This window comes from Orcinus orca, chromosome 4 (assembly GCF_937001465.1).
Source record: "Orcinus orca chromosome 4, mOrcOrc1.1, whole genome shotgun sequence".
NCBI lineage: Eukaryota > Metazoa > Chordata > Mammalia > Artiodactyla > Delphinidae > Orcinus > Orcinus orca.
This window is the reverse complement of record NC_064562.1, coordinates 82795898-82818913: the sequence shown is the minus strand read 5'-3', so window position 1 is coordinate 82818913 and position 23016 is coordinate 82795898. Positions and strand designations below refer to the sequence as shown.

The 23016-nt window shown below is 40.5% G+C and overlaps 1 protein-coding gene and 1 pseudogene across 2 annotated transcripts; both read right to left on the bottom strand.

Annotated features, from left to right (window-relative positions):
- Positions 1-488: 488 nt before the first annotated feature.
- On the bottom strand, positions 489-22675 carry SGCB (sarcoglycan beta). Of its 2 annotated transcripts, XM_049709165.1 has the most exons (7): positions 22489-22675; positions 19558-19708; positions 15486-15695; positions 8594-8779; positions 7741-7932; positions 7279-7410; positions 489-3938 (listed from the first exon to the last, which is right to left on the bottom strand). In XM_049709165.1, the coding sequence occupies exons 2-7, from the start codon at positions 19636-19638 to the stop codon at positions 3735-3737; spliced, it is 1005 nt and encodes a 334-aa protein (XP_049565122.1). In that variant the 5' UTR covers positions 19639-19708; positions 22489-22675; the 3' UTR covers positions 489-3734. The 2 variants fall into 2 exon arrangements, with proteins under 2 accessions (XP_049565122.1, XP_049565123.1); XM_049709166.1 differs by lacking the exon at positions 19558-19708.
- On the bottom strand, positions 12414-13740 carry LOC125964277 (ATP synthase subunit ATP5MJ, mitochondrial-like; annotated as a pseudogene).
- Positions 22676-23016: the final 341 nt, after the last annotated feature.

Below are 23016 nucleotides of genomic sequence, written 5' to 3'. Positions count from 1 at the left end.
AAAAAAAGCAGGAGAGGCTAGTTTTGCTAAGATGTAGAAAGAACACAACAGTAACACTGTTTCTAAGGCATACCTTTGGTCCTTAGGGAGTTTTCAAATGGATCTCTCTCTCTGAATCAAGCCAGGTGGGGATTTTAGACTTGAGCCTTTGAGGCTCCACCCATCTGCCCTGGAGCCTGCCCTGTGGCAAACCTTCAACCCTTTCATCTCCAAGCTCTGGCCTCTTGCAGAGGTGACAGCAACAGACAGCGGTGCACATTCCCCTGGGATACTGGGGGAAAAGCCAACAGAGAGAGGCCTTCTGCAATGCAGAGAGTAGGAGTTTCCAGACTGGGTCTGTACAACTTCTAACTTTGAGCTCCAGGATTCCAGAGAGATTACATAAATACTGGCGGCGTCCAATTCTCAAGCTGTATTTACATTCAGCACGTTTATATGAGTAAGTAGAAACCTGCTACTATTTTAACAATTAAAAAATTAACAGCAAACAATTTTACAGAATCTTTATTGTAAACAGAGGTCATTAATAGTTATTACAAACTGAATCAACTGAAAGTCAAATTGGTAACTCGACACATTTATAGGTTTATTTTTCTATGGCATAATTTGTAATCTTTGCCCCCTCAGTGCTTTAAAAAAAGATTACTAAAATTATCAGCATTTCAATGTTCTCTTTTTTTTTTGTCAAGTTTAGCACCGTAACATTCTCATGATCTTTAAAAAAAACTCACTCCAAAACTAGGTAGAACTTCCACTTTTCATTCAAAACTATCACGTAGAACTTCCACTTTTCATTCAAAACTATCACACACAATTTGTTTTTTCAATGCAAAAAGGATACAAATAAGTATATTTTTAAATATTACAGAGCACACATACAGTCCCTACTGTGTATAGTTTTTGCATTCTTCCTACCTGCCCATTAGAGAGCCCCTAAGATACCTTGCTTTCATTTCATTTGTCCCCCATGTCATTATAATCCACCTCTGAAGGACTGTAGTTATTTAAACAAGCATGTGTCTGCCCCATCTCCGGGGATCCTGTCTTTGTCCTCTACCTCCCCCAAGTCTGTTGCTTGTCATATCAGCGCTTGATGGAGGGGAGGAATGACAGCAGAAGAGGCAAAGTTAACAATTCAGTTTATAGAAAAATAGCATCTGATGGTGAGAATGAGTAGCTGAGGCTTTACTGTTATGCTAAACAGGTCACAGGTAAAATGGACAGTTTGTTCTTGTTCTGCTTCCCAGGGAATTTCCCAGGTCTACATTTCAATGAAAAAGCAAAAGCTACCTGTGAAGTGTCCTAAATTACTATACCTGTTACCTTAACAATCAGTTCTGTAAAAACATCAAAATATTCTCTCATGTCCAAAGCACTTAATGGAGATGTATCAAAAACAAGTATTTCTCAAAGAGGAGTAAAAATAGATTATTTCATGAATTACATTCAATAAATAATACTTTGTAACATAGTGTTCTGTGGTTTTTGTAAAAAATATTTATCTAAACAAACTTTCAAAACAAATCTAAATAGAGCAGACAAGTAATGAATGTAAAATTTACAAATACACTGAGCATCTGAACGAATATTCCAATGGATTTTTTCTGAACATTATTCAGATATTAAATGATACTGAATATATTCATATGGGCTCTGAATATCACTACAACAAATAACACCCAAAGGTCATAAATTTCACTCTCTTTTTTTCTTCACTTAAAAAATAACTTCACTCAGTAGTAGGTAGTAAGTCAATCTCTACTTTAGTATACTTTAATGACTACTCATAATCTCTAAAGTATTTGGTTTTTCTATCAGAGAGAACTTTGACAATATTGAATGCAAATTTTTTTTGTATCGATTTTCCTATCTATATCATTCAAACTGGCAAGGACAGAATGTTATACTTGAATGCAGAATGGGGTTATCTCTTCTGCCTATTTTACAGCACACTACTTTGAGGTCTCTCTTCCTGATGTCGTGTGTATCTTAATAATACCAGCGAGTTCCTTTCAGGTCAAATATAAAACACCTTAAAAATCAACTGGCTTGAGGGTTGTAAAACATTATAACGGGTGGTGATGTTAGGAGCAGAGGTCAATCTCATACTTACGTGAAAATTACTTATATTATCTCCTGCATTAGTACCCTTTAGTCCAGTGCTTCCTGACTTTTTTCAAGGTACGGCACATATTAAAAAGGGTAATATTTGTCTGGCTTGCTGGGGTAAATCCACCAGCCATTCTGGGCCAGCAGGACTCGTCTGGGGCATGGCCTCCCCATGTCCCACTGTGCTGCCCCGAGGGCTGAGGGTATACATATCTTGGCAACCGTTTTACCCATTCAGGTACCCCAGTTGGGAAATGGGGGTAACCCACAACTAGGCCAATTTGATCTCTCTATAATATATTTTAGAATTGGCTTAAGAAAATTTAAAATCTGACAGTGACTGGTCAGTTTTTTGACTGAGATTGATTTATTTCCTTTTAATTAGAGTAAGCATACCTGTTTTTTTGTTTCTTATCTGCCTAGGTAAGTCTGAATTAGTCTTTGTTCATCTTTGCAGAGTTTTAAATAATTAAAACTCCAGCGCAGATAGTGAAAAGAATGCGGTATTTAGAAACAGGTTCACCTAGGTTTGAGTCAGACCTGAATTCCAATCCCAACTCTGCTATTTCCTCTGTAACATTAGGCAAGTTTCTTAACTTCTCTGAACCTCAGTTTCCTAATGGGTAAACTGGGATAACAACACCTGCTTATAGAGTTGTGGTGTGAATTAGAGACATTCCATGTGCAATGCCTAGGACAATGCCTAGCACTGTAAGATGCTCGATACATGACAGCTATCATCATTTAACAGTTAAAGGTGAGATGGTGCTTTAATTTCTACCACACTGCGAGCACAATATTTACCAATATTTAATGAGTATACATTCTATTAGAGTATTCTCTTCCTAGTGCAAAACTAAGGAACCATAGTTTCTTACTAACTCCCATATGCGAAGTTCTTTAACGACCTCACTTGCATGTGAGAATACGGCTGAAAGTCAATGCACTAAAAATCTGTCTTTCCGGGCTTCCCTGGTGGTGCAGTGGTTGAGAGTCCGCCTGCTGATGCAGGGGATGTGGGTTCCTGCCCGGTCCGGAAGGATCCCACGTGCCGCGGAGCGGCTGGGCCCGTGAGCCATGGCCGCTGAGTCTGCGTGTCCAGAGCCTGTGCTCCGCAGCGGCAGAGGCCGCATCGGTGAGAGGCCCGCGTACCGCAAAGAAAAAAAAAAAAAAATCTGTCTTTCCTCTTAGAAGCCAAAAGACAGAGCATGTAACATTTACTGATGGTGTACCTTTAAACGTCTTAAGTGGGTCTATCCCCATTAGTTACCAAAAGCTTACTTACAGTGAGTCTAAACAGTTGCTTCAGACCTTTAGCCTTTAGACAAGGAAAAGTGGCATTTTAAAAACACTTCTTTAAAGATTAATATTGATTGTATTCACTTCTCTTAATTGTTTTAGAGAACTGTAAATTGAAGATCAGTGCAACTTAATGAAATGTATTAGAATTTAGGCTCTCTGAGACTATTTTAAACATGGAGACTATATAATAGATACAGCAGTGCTCTGCAGATAAAATAATTACGAGTTATCACAAACTCTGTAAAAACATGATTTGCATGCCTACTCTGAAAAAAAAAAAGTCAAGTCACGATCTGAACCTACTGACGCCCTCTCGGGTTCTTCTAGTGAGTGTCTCCACAGGGGTTGTCTGAGGTCTGGCAGCCCATGTTCTGGCCCGTCACCTGTACTTTGAAGAGGGTTCCGTCAGCGCACATACAGAGCTTGTAGCGCACCCAGTCACCACCACCAAACTGGTCTCCGCTGGAGGAACTAGGGAGGCGAGTTGTGCTGACCACCACAGTTCCATTCAGGATGATGCTGTTTTCCTATCAGGAGAAAACTCATATATGGCTTGTTTGAATCCACAAGTAGGGCGAGAACAAGATTAATAAACAACACTCACTGAAATATTAGCAAGAATAGAAGGCAGCAAGAAAAAGTCATGACCGAAACAACAACAACAAAAACCCCAAACCAATCAAAATTCACCTAGTGACCTCTTAGTAATTGTTCACAATGTATATCAGTACACTTGTTAACACAATTTATTTCTCAATTAGTTAAAAATTATATCAAAATTCCTAAGTGCACAGTAAGACGAATACTGATAAAGTCTCAGATCATTTTCATTTATTATTTCCTAAGAGAGTTTTAACCAAGTTGCTGATTGATACATTTCTGACGCTAAGAAGAAAAAGACTGTTTTTCTCCTAGAGAAAAGTAATTTGAATTTCCAATGTTTTTGTGTGACACCATAAATGAAGATTCAAACCATACAATTTTGAAGCCCAGGCACTCAAAGAAAACTGCCTGGAAGTTCTCTTCTTCAAGCCCACTATCCAGGAACATTCTTGTATTGCAGACCCTCTCTTTTTTGGAACTCCTAACCCTCTCTCTCCCTTCTTCCCTTTTCTTCTTTTCATTCATTCAACAAATAATTATTAAAAGTCTCCTATGTGTCAGATACTATTCTAGGTGCTGGGGATGCAGTAGTCAACAGACAGGCAAAGTCCAAATCCCCATTTACTGGGGAGGGGCAGACGACAAACACCTGAAGAGGTAAAACAAACAGGACATCATCTGAGAAAAGCAAGTCAGGGTGAATGGAGAGAGAGTGACCAGAGGATGGTCAGGGAAGGCCTCTCTGATAAGGTCACAGTCTGATGGAAACTGGATGACATGAGGGACTAGGGCATGTGGGTAACTGGGCAGAGGAAAGCACATACGCAAAGGCCCCAAGGTGAGGATGTGCCTTGTGTTCTAGGAACAGAGAGGAGGCCAGAGTGGTTGAAGGACAGAGAGAGGGAGTCGACTGGTAGGTAGGAGATGAGTCAAAGAAATAACTAGGGGCCAGACACATAAGGCCAGGGTATGGACTTTGGCTTTTATTCTGAATCAGACGGGAAGCCATTTGGAAGGTTCTGAACAGAGAAGTGACGATCTTTTAAAAAGGATCGCTCTGGCTGCTGTACAGAGAACTGAATACAGGGGTGAAAGACGAAGCAGGGAGACCACTTTGGAGGCTATTCTAGCAGTGCAGGCAGGAAACGATGCTGGTTTACACCATGGTGTGGTGGTGGTGGTGAGAATCAGCCAGACTCTGTACATCTTCTGAAGGTAGAGCCCAGAGGCTTTGCTGACGAAATAATGGGTACAAGATGGGAACACTGAAAGAAATGCATGTTTGGGGAGGGAAGGAGGATATGAAGACTTTAGACTTGTTGAGTTTGAGATGCCTATTAGATATTGAAGTGGACAGGTAAGAAGGCAGCTGGATATGTGAATCTTACTTAGTTCAGAGGAGAAAGAAGGAGTTCCAAAGTTGAGAGTCATCAGCTTCTAGAGGGTATTTAAAGCAACGAAAGTTGATTATGAAGTAATGGAAACGGCTAACTGACTATGTAGTGATAGTATATGGAATTTTCAAATTTTGTTCTAACGCTGCCATCTTGTGGTTATGTAATTTTACTTTCTTTAAACTGCTAAAGTAGGTTTTTTTTTTTTTTAAATTGAAGTATAGTTAATTTACAATATTGTGTCAGTTTCAGGTGTACATCAAGGTGATTCAGTCATATATATATTTTTTCAGGTTATTTCCATTATAGGTTATTAAATTCTTGTTGCTTATCTGTTTTATATATAGTAGTTTGTATCTGTTAATCCCATTCTCCTAATTTATCCCTCCCTGCCTTCTTCTCCCCTTTGGTAACCATAAATTTGTTTTTAATGTCTGTGAGTCTGTTTCTATTTTGTATATAGATTCATTTGTACAGTTTCTTAGAGTCCACATATAAGTGATATAATATTTGTCTTAGCAGTTTTTTTAAAAAAGCAGTTTGATTGATAAAATTCTTTCTAATGACTAGCCATACACTTAAAAACTAACCTCTGATATTAGCTGAATTATAAAGCTAATTATCTTTTCAACACTGGTTTATTTTTTTTTAACTGTGGAGAAACTGATATGTGTGTATATGTATTTCAAAGTATGTCATATTAACAACAGGTAGAATTTTCAGGTAGAAAAACTTAAAAGATTTAGGTGACTTGCTAATGGTTATAAACAAATCAATCACATCTCTTGCTGCTTTGAGTTTCTGATGCAGAGAACAACAGCCCCACTGTGACCATTCTTCAACACTATTATTCTCTCAGAGGAATGGCTTCTTTCTACGATGTATGCAAACAATACTCAGCACTACTATTGAGTTTCTGGCAAGAATCACATTTTATGTTCATGTTTATTATTTAGAGATTGGAACATATTCTTCAGGGGGAAAAGATATTTATGAAAGTGAAAGAACTTAATTTTTTAAAGTTTTTTCCTTCAAGAACTATGATTAAATTTTTTAAAAGGAAAGAACTATTTTATAAGTCCTTAGGTTTAACTTTTGTCATTTAATGCTCAGTAGAACAAATTTAATTAGCTTTAATTAGGTAGCATAGAGCAGATGCCCAAAGACATTTTGAATAAATATACTTTGATCAGAATTGTGAGCAGGGAAAATGTTTTCGAACTTATGGCCCCCTTAAATGAAATATGTTACTTATTAAAGTTCAGATATAATCTGTGAGGCACAAAGAAAAGTTTACTTTTCAACAGGTATAATAAAGGCAAAATCTTTTTCCTTTACAATTAATAATAGATGTATAATTAAAAATACATTTAATATATTTGCTAATTGATTTTCACATCACTAGACACAAAACCCATGAAGAGATGTGAAAAATCTTTAACTGAAAAAAACCCTATCAACTTCAGGGCATGCATACTGAGAATTCTCTTTTGGAAGCTTTTTGCTTGTTTGTTTGTTTGCCTTTTAAAATAACACAGGCATCATTATGCAAAAAAAAAAAAATTTAGAAAATAACAGGCAAACAGAAATAAAATGAAAATCATCTGTTACCCTGCTACCCATAACTAACCATTGTTGACATTTTGGCATACCCTTCTAGGTTTCTATAAACATACACATAATCTGAAAAATAAAGATGAGATATTTCACAGATTGTTCTATAACTTTCTTTCACTTCATAATCCATTTTGAACATCTTTTCATGTCCGAAAAATACAACTACATTATCATTTTTCATTAACTCTTTTTCCACATAAGGACTTATGTACCCAAGAATCTAATAATTCTCTTAAAATCAAAAAATACTCACAGCCTTTAACTCCATATTACCACCCATGCGAAATTCAATGGTTTTGCCCATAATGAATACTCCTTCATTTCCACGCACAATAGCACGCCCATCAACTTTTATATTTAAATCACTAGTAGCATTGCTGGTAATCTGAAGATTAAAAAAAAAAGTAGTGATGAAGAGTTTCTAAATTAAAGTGTGGATTATTATTAGAGATAGGGGAGGAGGCGTTTCAATGACAAAATATGAAAGCAAGTGTTTTAATTCACATTTCACACATGTAGAGATAAAGAGAGATGATTTGATAATGGTCACATAAACTAGTTGATGACAAATCTAGAACTAATCCTTTCTGCTGTTCTGGTCACTTCATTCATAGCATTTTATCAGTAAAGCTGCCCCTGCCCCCCACCTCACACACTTTGTAACTTTAGATAATAATTCTCTTCCATTAATAAAAGCAAGGAAAATAAATCATACCCTTTCAGTAGATGCTTTTTGAACATTCAAACTTTTCACTCCACTTGGCAAACGAAACTCATGAGTTTCATAGTCTGTGCTGAATAAGATATTTTGAGTCCTTGGGTCGAAAAACTGCACACCAATGTCACTTATGATAGAAGTTTTGTTCTTTTCTACACTGAGCTTTGTCGTCCCTTGCTGAAAAACAATCTTCAGAAAAACACTTTATCATGAATATGTTTTCGAACAAGACTGCATCCAAAATTCACCAAGAACATTCTAAAAAAACTCTACAATAGCAGGCTTAACTCCTAATAATTTTAACTGCCTCTCTCTGACTCCCTCCACCCACTTGGGAGAAGAGTCCTTTAAAACGAGGGCTTAACATGCTTATTTGCTGTAATGCTTGGCAGACACAGGTGGTCGCAGAGCACAGGGACCCAGAGCTAAGACAGGCAGGGGCAGTAAGGATGCCTCCTTGAGGTTCTGGTCAGTTGAAAACCTACGTTATAGTAGCCACTTGACAGGGGTTGCCACTGACTAGACTGGCATATTCTCTTCCAGACTCCCAGAGAGTAGAGGGTATTCTAACCTGGGAAGGTGCTTTTTTAAATGGTTTCCTCATATGGAGGAGAAAAGAGTAAACTATGTATTCTTACAGTAATTATATCTATCCCAGAAAATGCTACCATGGGACAAAATCTAGAATATTAAGGAAGTATCTAACATTAATAGATGGATGAGAAGACCAACAATATTATTAAATATATTATGAATTTTCTTTAAAGGAAAATATCCATGTCCAGTAATCAACTCTAGGTTTTTACGAAGAATTTTTCTCTAATGTTCCTCAATTAATGTGGTTACTTACAGGTTGGTTGTTGCCAGTGATGACTAAATTTTCATTTCGCCTTCCTCCTACTGTGCTCTTATAAAGAGGGTGTATAACTCCCATGTCAGACACTTGCTTAAATCGAAGCAGACCACTTTCATGAAACTCCATGCTGTCACAGCCATTTGGTCCAATGCGAATCACAGCCCAGATAACAAGTGTTACCTAAAAAAGAAATCAAGCCCACTGTTAATAGGTAGCATACATTTAACATAATCAGTAAACAAATAGGAAAGGTAGTTGCTAAAGGATTAAACTTCCTAAAATGTTTCATCAATGAGATGAACACATCAATTGGGTTTCCACTTACAAACAAAACCAATTTTATTTTTATCAAGGTATTACATACCAATAACTAAAAGTCAAAAAGTGCTAAACGTGGGCTTCCCTGGTGGCGCAGTGGTTGAGAGTCCGCCTGCTGTTGCAGGGGACACGGGTTCGTGCCCCAGTCCAGGAAGATCCCACATGCCGCGGAGCAGCTAGGCCCATGAGCCATGGCCACTGAGCCTGTGCATCTGGAGCCTGTGCTCCGCAACGGGAGAGGCCACAAAAGTGAGAGGTCCGCATACCGCCAAAAAAAAAAAAAAAAGTGCTAAAGGTTCTATAATTAAAAAAAAAAGATTAGTTTATTTCTTCTACCTCCCCTATACCTCATCCCAGAACAACCACTTTCAACAATCTTAGCCATTTCGTCTAGAATTTATCTCCATATTTCTAAATAATAAGTATATGTTATTTCTTCACTGATCAATTTTAGGTTGTATCTATCAATTTCCTGTTTTAGCAGATGAGAATGTTAGCTCATTTATATTTCTTCTCCTCCAACTCCAATCTCAAGTTTTGGTTAAATCCATGTTCAGTAGTTTCAGTATTACAACAATGTAGATATTGTTCACTGCTAAGCCAAATACTGCACTATGATGGCAGCTCCCTTCTTGTACTTTGTGTCTTTCAGAGTTTAATATTTGTCCTTCTTTCATTTGCTTAGTTTCTTTGAAAATCAGACTAAGTTTTTTCAAACTCTCCAACATTTCTGTAAAATGTCTCTCAATAAAATGTTCTAGAAGTCCAAACCTCCCAGAAAATGTATTAGCTCTATTTGCCTCTCCCAGGAAATCTTTCCGGAACGAACCCTCATCTTCTTGCTCCAGTCTGAGCTCCTGCCCTCTGGGTCTGTCGCACGGCTATAACCACGAGCTTTCCATTCACTTTCATGCTGGAACTTCCTTTCGTCTTTCTCCCATGCAGGATACCCAGTTTCCGGTATCCTTGTCTTCAACATTCTCGGTTTAGTACCTTCTTTTGGTAGAGCACATTGTCCCGTGGCTTCTTTCAAAAGAATGTATGTGAAATATTTTTTGAGAGTGTGCGTGGCTAAAACAATGTCTCTGTAATTCCTCACGTTTGACTGAGAGTTTAGCTTGGTATGCATTTCTAGATTTGAAATTATTTTCTCTCTGAATCTTGAAGGTCCTTGCTTTCTTGCCTTCTAGTTTCCAGCACTGCTTTTGACAGGGTCCGATGCCACTCTGATTTTGTGTTCTTTATACAAAACCCGTTTTTTTAATTCTCTGGAAGAGTTTAGGATCATCTCTTTATTCCTGGTCTTCTTAAATTTCACAGTAATAGCCTTGGTGTGAGTCTTTTTTTTTTATACATATGCTGGATCCAGAATGGTAGTTTTCAACTTGTCCTAGGAATCTTTCTTGATTTATTTATTTGATAACTTTCTTCCCATTGTGTTTTTTCTTCTCTCTTTCTAAAACTCCAATTAACAGAATGTTCCTGGATTCATTCTTTAATTTAGTTGAACTTTGTGGAAGATTTTCTTTTATCTTCCAATGTCTGTCTATCTATCTATCCATCCATCCATCCATGTATGTGTATTTCTATGAGTTCTTCCATATTCTTTAACTGCTTCTTTTTAATGGCACAGTATCCTTGTTTAATGGATGCAATATCCTCTGACTTCTCTGAAGCTATTGATTGTGTGCTTTAATTCTTTTAAGTTTCCTGTCATTTGTTGCACTTTCTCCATTTCCCTGAATTCCCACTTTCCCCATGGTTTGGGTGCTTTTGGTCTCAATCATTTCTCAATTCTGGGAGCTTTCCATAAAAATCTACTGATCCCCGGTGGCTCTGTGTTCATAGTTAACAGAGCGGTTATAAAAAGTTCAGGGAAAGTTCTCTGGGTGGGGTGGCACTTGTGACTGACAGGCTTCACAGTAGGGAGATTAGGTGGCTTTTTCACAGGGACCTGCCAAGTGTATCTTCAGGTTTTTTCTCTATGTTCTTCAGTTTCTCCAGAGCAGGCTATTTTATCTCTTGCTGGGGGATGTAAGCCTGGTACAGGGAGCTGGAGCTGGAGGATGAGGATACGGGAGTCTCAGTGCTCAGGATACAGACTTTCCTGCCTTCAGTGTGGAAACCCATCCCTACCCTCCTCTTGGCAATATCCTCAGGCAGAAAGAATCCCCTCTGGTTCAGTGTGGGGTTAGGAGGGCTGGCTGCCTAACTGCTGCCTGGAAGGAGAGGGAGGCTGGGGATTGCATGCCTTCTTCTATGGACTTTTCAAACAAGCTCTCTGTTTTCAGTTCCCCCTTCACTCCTACTTTTCAAGGCACTTGTACTTCCAGTTCCTGAGGCTTTTCAGGATTCTGCAAGACACTTCCACCAATGCCCCCTGCAACCCTCTCCCCCAACACGCAGTTTCTCTTCTCTAGTAAGTTATTTGCCACTCCTCCTCCTTTTTGTCTTCATATATTCCGGTTCAGGATTTCGGTTGCCTCCCACTTTCTTCCAAGGTATTTCTGATTCTTGACATTGTCACCTAAGGATCAGCTTTTAAAGCAGAAGGGGATGAAAATGTCTTTTTTTTTTTTTTGCCATCTTAACCATAACTTTCCAAAAAAATAAATTTCTAAAATAAAATAAATTCAGAACATGTGCTCCTAGTAAAGCTATTTACAGTATCAGCTCTTTTTGATTTAAGTGAAGAATTAGACACAAATGTTTTGGATGTACATAAAATACAGTGGACTGGTTTGAGAGTATTAGAAGTAAAAAAATACAGTAGTAAGTGAAATTACGTTAGAACTGCTGCATCCACGTTCATGATTGGTCTCAGGGATACCAATAATCACTCTCTGAAAATATCTATCCACACACATGCCAGAGGGGTTCAAATTTAACCCCTTTCTTTAAGAAAGCAAATATCTTTGGAAAAGGCAACACACCAGTTCCTCACACCTTAGTGTAAAGCAGTCTACCTCATATCCTTTCATTCTTTTATAACAGAGGTTTAGGACTACAAAGTATAACGCTTTACTGCCATCCAAGGTTTACAATTTTAAAATCTAGCTGAGGAGGCAAGAGCAAATTTTGGAAAAGTTGAATGAAAACAGGAAGGAGTATATTTTTAGAGAGATGAAGGCAGTAAAATCATCTTGGCAAATGTCTCTTCTATTGAGTTGACTCTAACCTTTTAAAAGTTGTCTTTTATTTTTATTTTATTTTTTAAAATTAATTAATTAATTAATCAATTATTTTTGGTTGCATTGGGTCTTTGTTGCTGGCGAGCGGGGGCTACTCTTCGTTGCGGTGTGCGGGTTTCTCATTGCGGTGGCTTCTCTTGTTGTGGAGCACGGGCTCTAGAGCACAGGCTCAGTAGTTGTGGCGCACGGGCTTAGTTGCTCTGTGGCATGTGGGATCTTCCCGGACCAGGGCTTGAACCCGTGTCTACTGCATTGTGGGAAGCCCTAAAATTTAAGTCTTTTAAAGGAAAGAGTCTATGAACATTTTTTTCTAAATAAAATTAGTGCATGGCAATATTAACATACTAAGTTTTCATATAGAAAATATTCATTAAAATTCTCTTATTGAGAATACTTCAGAGAAATTGTGGGTTTGGTTCCAGATAACAACAATAAGCGAATATTGCAATAAAGCAAGTCCACACAAACTTTTTTGGTTTCCAAGTGCATATAAAACTTATGGCTACACTATACTGTGGTCTATTACATGTGCAACAGGATTATGTCTAAAAAAACTATGTATAGGGAATTCCCTGGCAGTCCAGTGGTTAGGACTCGGCGCTCTCACTGCCGGGGTCCCGGGGTTCAATCCCTGGTTCGGGAACTAAGGTCCTGTACAAGCCATGCGATGTGGCTGAAAAAACCAAAACCCCAAAAAACCAATGTACATACCTTAATTAGAAAATACTTTTTTGCTAAAAAATGCTAACCATCACCTGAGCGTTTAGCAAGTTGTAATCTCTTTGCTGGTGGAGGGTCTTCCCTTGACGCTGACGGCTGCTGACTGACCAGGGTGGTGGTCACTGATGGCTGGGGTGGCTGGGGCCATTTCTTAAAGTGAGACCACAATGAAGTCCGCTGCACTGACTCTTCCTTCCACGAACGGTTTCTCTGTAGCATGTGATGCCGTTTGATAGCGTTTCAGCCACAGTAGAACTTCTCTCAAAATTGGAGTCAATCCTCTCAAATCCTGCCACTGCTTTATTTAATTTCTTTCTTTTTGTAGGGGGTATCTCACAGGTATGTCTATTCATGCTCGAGGACAGCGGCACTGCTACAAGTGTGCATGATGTCCCACATTCCCACAATACAGCCAGACTGATGTCCCATCCAAGTAAAGCTGGTTAATGATGACCATGAGCAGGCGTAGGACTGGAAGCTTTCAAGGCTTTACTGCTTTTATCAGCACTCCTGACTTTATAAACGATGAAGCCCGTCAACCCCACTCCGACCCAAATCTCCTGGTAAACTTAGGTACAGCAGGGCTTCACGGAGATGCAAACATTCTTAAGGCTTGGAAGCAGCTCAGGCAGCCCCTGCCATTGCCTTATCAACTAAGTTTATGTAATAGTCTAAATTCTTTATTGTCATTTCAATAATCTTCACAGCATCTCCACCAGGAGTAGATTCCATTTCAAGAAAACACTTTCTTTGCTCATCCGTAAGAAGCAGCTCCTTATCCTTTAAAGTTTTTTCATGAGATTGCAGCAATTTAGTCACACCTTCAGGCTCCACTTCTAATTATCTTGCTATTTCTATCACATCTGCAGTTACTTGCTCCACTGAAGGCTTAAACCCCTCAAAGTCATCCATAGGGCTGGAATCAACTTCTTCCAAACTCCTGTTAACTTTGATATTTTGACCTCTTCCCAAGAACTGCTAATGTTCTTAATGGCATCTAGAATGATGAATCCTTTCCAGAGGCTTTTCAACTTACTTCACCTAGGTCCATCAGAGGAATCATAATCTATGGCAGCTACAGCTTTAAAAAATGTATTTCTTAAATAATAAGACCTGAAAGTCAAACTTATTGCTTGATCCATGGGCTGCAGAATGGATGTTGTGTTAGTAAGCATGAAAACAACACTAATCTCATTGTACATCTCCATCAGAGCTCTTGGGTGACCAATGCATTGTACACGAGGTGTAATATTTTGAAAGAAATCTTTTTTTTCTGAGCAGTAGATCTTAACAGTGGGCTTAAAATATTCAGTAAACTATGTTGTAAACAGGTGTGCAGTTATCCAGATTTCGTTGTTCCGTTTATAGAGCACAGGCAGAAGTAGATTTAGCATAATTCTTATGGGCCCTAGGATTTTCCAAATGGCAAATGAGCACTGGATTCAACTTAAAGTCACTGGCTTCCTTAGCCCCTAACGGAGAGTCACCCTGTCCTTTGAAGCTTTGAAGCCAGGCACTGACTTCTCCTCTCTAGCTATGGAAGTCCAAGACGGCATCTTCTTCTAATAGAAGGCTGTTTTGTTTGCATGGAAAATTTGTTGTTTAGTGTAGCCACCTTCATCACTTATCTTAGCAAGATCTTCTGGATAAGCTGCTGCAGCTTCTACATCAGCACTTGCTGCTTCGCCTTGTACTTTGATATTATGGAGACGGCTTCATAGCGTGAAACCTTAAACCTCGTGAACCAGCCTCTACTAGCTTCAGACTTTTCTTCTGCAGCTCCCTCACCTCTCTCAGCTTTCACAGAATTGAAGAGTTAGGGCGTTGCTCTGGATTTGTCTTTGACTTAAGGGAATGTTGTAGTTGGTTTGATCTTCTACCCAGACCAGTAAACCTTTCTCCATATCAGCAATAAGACTGTTTTGCTTTCTTATCATTCATATGTTCCCTAGAGTAGGACTTTTATTTCCTTCGAGAACCTTTCCTTTGCATTCACAAGTTGGCTAAGTATTTGGCGTAAGAGGCCTAGCTTTCAGCTGATCTCAGCTTTTCACATGCCTTCCTCACTAAGCTTAACCATTTCTAACTTTTGTTTAAACTGAGGGACACCTGCAACTCCTCCTTTCACTTGAACACTTAGAGGCCATTGTAGGGTTATCTCAGGGAATAGGGAGGTCCGAGAAGAGGGAGAGAAACGGGCAGCGGCCAGTCAATGGAGCAGTCAGAACGTACGCAACATTTATCAATTAAATCCACCATCTTACCTGGATGTGGTTAGTGGCAACCCCAAAACATTACAATAGTAACTTTAAAGTTCACGGATCACAGATCACCATAACAAATATACTAATATTGAAAAAGCTTTAAATATTGTGAGAATTACCAAACTGTGACATGGAGACTGAAGTGAGCAAATGCAGTTGGGAAAATGGCACCGACAGATGTGCTTGATGCAGGGTTGCCACAACCTTCAATTTGTAAACAACGCAGTATCTGCAAAGTGCAATAACGCTAAGTGTGATAAAACATGGTATGCCTGTATAGAAAGCAGAAAGAGGGTCCTGAGAAAAATGATAGGAAGAGAGTCCATGATTTGACTAAAAGACAGAAGAAAAATTCCCCATGGTAATTAAGAATATTCTGTACTAAATACTCACAATTAAATTGATGACAGCCAGAATAAACAGGAGGATAATCACACAGATGGCTAAATTGCCCTTTCTCCCTCTCAGTCCCGTTTTATGCAGGCGATCTTCATCAATTGGAATATACCCGGCTTTAAAGTTACTGTTGTGCTCTTTATTGACATTCCTTCTTTCAACAGCCTTCTCACGCATGGACTTCTTTACAGGACCATTGGAACTTTGCTAAAAACAAAATACAACACAATGGAGCAGCTATACCCTCTCTTTTTGATGCATTTATTTGTTAGGTGCAAATTCATAACTAAAGGAAGCTGAATTGGATAGTGATATATTTTCCACCAATAAACCTCAAGTCGTGTTGAGCTGCAGGCTCCAAGTAAGGACATGACTATGCTGAGAAGGGTCATAGAGAAGAACCTTCAGTGTGACCATCTGATAACATATTTCTACTGTCTGCTTTGAATAGTCCTACCGTCAGTAAACTGAACAGCTAGCTCATTTGGGGGAAGAGTTAACATACACATTCTACAGTGGGTAATCTTGTTTTAATTAATGATTTATAACGATTTGTTTAATTGTATATAGTTTTTCATTTATATGAAAATAATTTGGAAAGGCTAATACACTTTATTCATCACTCCAAATGGCTAAAGTTAACATTATCCTAGACAAGCAGTTTTCAAAATACGGGCTGGGAAGCCCTGGAGGGGTCCCCTGAACTCTTTCAAGTGTCTGGAGGGTGCAAATTATTTTCAAAATAACACTAAGATGTTATTTTCTTTTTTTACTCTTCTTCTCCCATGAATATGCAGATGACACTTGAACAACATGGATTTGAACTGCATGGGTCCACCTATACGTGGATTTTTTTGTGTGTGTGTGTGGTATGCGGGCCTGTCACCGCTGTGGCCTCTCCCGTTGTGGAGCACAGGCTCCGGACGCGCAGGCTCAGCGACCATGGCTCACGGGCCGAGCCGCTCCGCGGCATGTGGGATCTTCCCGGACCGGGGCACGAACACGTGTCCCCTGCATCGGCAGGCGGACTCTCAACCACTGCGCCACCAGGGAAGCCCTATACGTGGATTTTTTTCAGTAAATATACTGGAAAAAAATTTGGAGATTTGCAACAATTTGAAAAAACTTTCAGATAAACTGTGTAGCCTAGAAATATCAAAAAAATTAAGAAAAAGGTGCGTCATGAATGCATAAAATATATGTAGATACATAAGTTTAGTGATATTTAATATAAAATTAATAATGCTAGTTTTCTTACTGTTTTATAACTTTGCTTTCAAAGAATTACATTACTGTACAGTCTCTCTCTCTCATAACTGGAGAAATTGTGTATCAGCCTATCATCCCATGTAACTGGTGTTTTAAAAAAGATATTATGAATATGACTGTGATACTCTATGCCATAAAAAATTTTATTACGATCCTTTCATTAGTGTATAGGTTAGGCTACTGTGAAGGAATTGTACTGATTACACGAGGCTACTGTAAAGCAACCATACTGCTGCTTCTTCGTTATCAATGCATGAAACCTTATGCACGTAAATAAATATGAATTTCTTTTCCACATTATCTTTTCATTTTTGATGTCCAGTGTTAGTAATATGTATAACATCTACAGTGTTTTGTACCATATAAGACAATATTGATGTAGGTGCTGACAGATGATTCATCTTGTAAACAGATGACATAAATTTATGGTATCGATAAAGACAGTACAGTACTGTAAACGTATTTTCTCCTTCCTTATGATTTTCTTAATAACATTTTCTTTCCTCTGGCTTACTTTATTGTAAGAATACAGTATATAACAAATATAACATACAAAATACACGTTAATTGACTGTTTAGGTAACCAGTAAGGCTTCCGGTCAACAGCATTCTATTAGTTTAGGTTTTAGGGGAGTCAAAAGTTATACCTGAACTTTTGACTGTGTGGGGATCAGCGCCTCTAACCCTTGCGTCAATCCAGGGTCAACTGTACAGTGAAGCTTCCAGAGGCTACATGACCATATGTGATGACACCATTGCTCTAACAGCTAATGGAATGTGTGTTTGTATACTCCTGTGTTTACAAAATTTCCCAATTTAAATTTCTAATATGGTAAATATCAACAGATATAACCCACACAAACAAAAGCTCTTTGGGATTCTCAGTCATTTTTTTTTTTTGCGGTACGCGGGCCTCTCACTGCTGTGGCCTCTCCGGTTGCGGAGCACAGGCTCCGGACGCGCAGGCTCAGCGGCTCACGGGCCCAGCCGCGCCGCGGCATGTGGGATCTTCCCAGACCGGGGCATGAACCCGCATTCCCTGCATCGGCAGGTGGACTCTCAACCACTGCGCCACCAGGGAAGCCCCCTCAGTCATTTTTAAGAGTATCAAGATGGGAACTTCTCTGACAGTCCAGTGGTCAGGACTCTGCCTTCCAATGCAGGGGGTACAGATTTGATCCCTGTTCGGGAAGCTAAGATCCCACATGCCTCATGCCAAAAAACCAAAACAGAAGCAATATTGTAACAAATTCAATAAAGACTTTAAAAATGGTCCACATGTAAAAAAAAAAAAAAAATCTTAAAAAAAAAAGAGTATAAAGAGAAACTGAGACCAAAGAGTTTGAGAACCTCTGACTTTCGACTATGGTTGAAAGTCATTTTAGGTAATAATCTGGTACATCATGAACACAAAAGGAAGGAGTAGAATGGAGTACTGCCCAATTTTCATATTTTTCAGAGCTCTGAGAAAATTAATTTATTGAATAGGCATTTATTAAGCACTTTATGCTTAAACACTAATACTATAAATAGGAATACAAAAGAAATACAGGACAAGATCCTTATCCTCCAGATATTACAAATGTGATTTGGGTACACAAAACAGTTAGCAATGCAATAAAATGCTCTGTATGTTCGGATGCCAAAATCAATAGTTGAGACAATACATCCTGTGGAGTTCATGGGAGAAGAGACAGGAGGGCTTGGAGTTGTCAGGGAAACCAGGAGGAGTAGGTGGGTCAAATCTGGCAATGAGGGCAGAATCAAGTTGGAAATGGAGAGTAGGTTGTGAGTTTTTGGACATCTGGGTACAAACTCTAGTCTTTATGTCTGCTGATTTGGGAGTCACTGGAAGTCTCTGAAGATGAACGACATACGTTTCAGGATGCAATGTGTGGGCATTTGTAGGAGACACGGGAAAGAGGAAAACGAGCAAGTAGGCTGTTGGGATGCTGTGGTAATGGAGGCCTGAAGTATCGAGGGCCTAAACTAAGGTGGGATGAAAAAGGATAGATTTAAAATATACTTCAAGAGAAGAGTTAAGTGAATTTGTAGCAGGTTAAAAAAAAAGCCCCTCATGTTTACTGAATGGTGACTATTTAAATATGGGGAATGAAGCAGGGAGAAGATTTTCCACATGTTGTATTTGAACTGATTGAGAAATAACCACCTGCCTTAAAGGCAATGGGAAGGATGGGATGGGGTATTAGGTCGGTCAGGACTAGAAATACAGATTTGAGAGTCTTCACCTTCAAGGTAAATTAAATCTATGAGACCACATCAGTTTGCTGTAAAAAAACACTATAGAGGAAGAGAATAAAAAGCCAAGGATGTACCCGTGGAAAACTTTAAACGTGCAGGAACAGTGGAAAATGAGAAATACAAGAAAACTACGGATGTGAAGTGTTGCTGAATTTGTCAAGAAGTGCCTCTGTGACTTTCAAATACGAACTTTGAGCAGCAAATTGGTAAGTAGGGATAGTCCTGAAAGGATGCCAGCATGTATGCATTTATTTTCGAGTCCAGAAAGACAGAAGTGTTAAGACAGAAGACTAAAGAATTATGTACTGTCGGAGGAAAATTGTGCTTGTTCTTGTTGTTGTTAGTATCTCTTCATCCTCTCCTCACAACAATTTGCAGGAAGACTTGTATATTTGATGGCAGAGGGAATGATGCCAAGAAGGACAAAGGTCAAAGACCTCAGAGTAGGGCAGAATAATGAGGGAAATAAGATCTTTCAGGAGATAGGAAAGAAAAGTGATAGTACAGGAGAAACCAGTCTTAAAGGGTGCGTTCCCACCTCATTGAAATGGTTCACACCAAGAAGAGAGAAAAAAAAAAAAATTCTTCTTTTCCCTGGGGATGTAATAGGCAAGGTCATCTGCCGAGAAAGAGTGGAGAGGGCAGCTGGAATCTTATTGTGGTGGCAGGGGTAGCAGGCTGGTTGAGGGCTTATGGAAAATGGAAAAAGACAGGAATAATCATTGTGAGTAACGCAGCAGACAAAAATTTTAAAATTCTACAAAGCGGTAAGAAAGGCTCTGTAGAAGATAATTCAACCTATTCAACAGATTTAACACAAAACAAGTTGCTGAATACAGTTGTGTAGGTTGTATATCTGCATGGGGTACAACAGCTACGAGGGTGCATTGACACTCAAACATTTTAGAGTTGCACATGCATTGTGACAGCTGAAAGCAGTGAAATATCTTAGGGGAAGCGTGCTTGCTTCTCATGTTCACAGACACAGTATGGGTTTATGACAGTGCTGACAGGTGGGCAATTTAAAAATCTTAGCCAGAGTCTGAATATAGGTCTACATAACAGAGAGCCAGGGCAAAACTTACCCTCCTGAGATGCACTCTTTAATTTTCTCTGCCAATTCATGTTCATTTGATGCACTTACCATTTATTGGAGTTACTATACGTCAGAGGCCTCAGACTACCAAGATGAGCAAGGTAGAGCGGATACCCTCAACACACTTACCTATAGGCCAGCAGAGTAGATGGACAGGGTCACTAGCAACTGCAGTTCAACACGGCAAGTGCTGTCGTACAGCAATGCACACAATACTGAAAGAGTGCATAAGAGGAATGCCACTCGACTTAGCGAGCAGGGGCATCAGTTGAAGCTTTTTAAGAAAAGTTGGGGCTTCAGTTGAATCTTGAAGGACAAACAGGAGTTAGCCAAGCAAAGTACAGAGAAAGGCATTCCAGGCGGAGGGAACAGCATGGGAACTTGGAGTATAAGTCATCTCTGCAAACTAATTTTGGTAGCTTTATGAGGATGGTGAAGAGGATGAGTATAGGAATGGGACAAAACTTGAGGTGAGATGTGGTTAGGGGCTAGAAAACGAGTGGACGTAAGTATCACATCTAGAATGATGAATTTTATCCTGAAGGCAATGGGGAACTACTGAAGATTTCAAATAGGTCAGTGATATAATCAGATCTGCATTATAGCAAAATCAAACCAAAAAGAGATGAATTGGAATAGAAGAGTTTCGAGATGGAGATTTCAACAACAGGTTTCTCTAACAGTCCGAATGAAGGCTTGACTGAGCTTTGGCGCTGCAGATGAAGAGAATATTGGGGAGAAGCCTTAAGAGGTAGAACCGAAAGGACCTGATGATTGACTGGGTGTGAGTGTGACTTAGAGGCACCTAAGATGACTCCCAAGTAGGACCCGCTACATAATTTGTGGGCTCCAGAGCAAAAAGAAAATGTGAGGTCCTTTGCTCAAATATCAAGCTTGGGACAGCAGAGCATTAAACCAAATGTGGGTCCCTTCTGAGTTCCCTTGAGCCCGCCCTGCTCCCAAATTTGTGGCGAGGTGAACCAAGTTGAATGGATGGCTGTAACCCTTTTAATGGTGCATATGATCCAATCCAACATTTTTGAGTTTGGGGTGCCTGTGGAAAATTCAGTTCAGTTCAGGCTGGAGACATAAACGCCTAACTCTGAAGTAGAGATTGAGGAATGGATCAGATTGCCCAGTGCAGGTGTAAAGCAAGAAAAGAAGTTCAGTGGAACTTCAAGTGCATTAACAGGTGATGCAGATGAAAAAAGAACCATCTAAAATGGGCACTGATAAATCAGGAGGAAAGCCAAGGGACAATTTTAATCTCAACAACTTCAAGAAGCTTTGTCTCCTTTCAATTTCACTCATTCCTTTAGATTTTATTTTATTGTTAGGACCTGTAGCTTGCCTACCATCTTTAGCTGATTTTTCTGCATTTATCTGTCAGTTTGACTTTAAGCTTTGAAGGCAGATGTCATGTCTTTTATTTTTTATGTCCCTCAGAATGACTGTTCCAGTGATATCTATCTACTATGTCTCTAAAAGCTGTTAATTGCCTAAGAAAATCTTTCCAGTTCTGGAAACAGAATGTTGGCTACTTGACTTGTGTATTTTTTCAGCAGTGTTGAAGAATGAGACTTTCCCAAAGAAACTATCATACCACAGTTTCTTTTTAAAAGGAAATAACAGTTAAGGGGAAAAAGTGGCTATCAAAATTATATTTATTATAACAAATCACCCTAGTAACTACAGGTATGTATATATGTGTGTGTGCATGTGTGCCTATGTATAGTTTGCTTTTTGTAAGAAAATAGCCTTTTAAACTATTATTCTAAGTTACCCGTTTACAATGCAGATCAGGAAATACTTGATAAAGCATTTTAAAAAATGATTTTAAACCAACTGGATAGGAGACAGTTTTATACTGGTGACTGTCTCCAAACACCAAAGCGGGAGGAGAAACGTGGATGTCAGCATATGGGGATGGCACACACGAAGGGGCTGCAAGCTGACACCCAGGCAACAGCTGAGTGTTTCTTGGCTGGTGTCAGGGGAGGCTCTTGGATCGCTGGCTGGGGTTATTTTTGCCTGCATCTTCGCTGGCCACCGAGCAGGGCATGTCCCCGGCACGACCTGGCCCAGGCTCCCGGCTGCCACGGCCGCCTCCCGGGCCCTCAGGACAGCGACCCCTCCTCACCTCGCCGACGGACAGCCAGGCCAGGCCGAGGGCCGGGGCCGGCTCCCCCTTCTCCGCCCCGGGGCCCCTGCCTGGGGTCCCGCCCGGCCTTTGCCAGCATCTCGGACTGCGGACAGCTCCTCCCGCCCCGCCCCACCCCGCGGAGTCATCCCCGCCGGCCCTAGGCGGGCCCCGCCGGCAGCACCCCGGCCTCCGCTGGCCCTCCAGCGCCCGGCCGCGCGGGGCTCACAGACCTGCTCGGCTGCCGCCACCGCCGCAGCAGCCGCCGCCGCTGCCGCCGCCGCCGCCGATGCCGCCATCTTCCAGCGCTGGCCACCGCCGCCGCCGCTGCCACCGCTCTCCCCGCCGCGGCCGCACCCCGCGCGCCTGCGCCTGCGCCCTGGAGGGGCGGGAGGGGGGCCCAGCCCCTCCCCGCCCCTCCCCACCTCCAACCTCGCCCCGCCCCGGCAGGGAGGTTCCGAGCCCGCGGCTGCCGCGGGGGCCCGGCGCCCAGGCGGTGGCCTCCGGGCGCATTTTCCCACGCGCCGGGATTGCTCGCGACGTCGGGCTGCCTCTGGATTCCTCCGAAAGGGCGCCCTCAAAATACGGAAGACGCCTCTCCCTTTGCCCCTTCCCCATCACGAGGGGCTGGTGCCATCCCGAGTACTCCTTGCTGAACGGGCCGGGATCTCCCTGGAGAGAGGAGAGTACGCGTGGACGAGGAAGGAGGTGGTGATAATGTGGCAAAAGTTAACAAGTTGCCGATTAGGTAGCGAAAATCT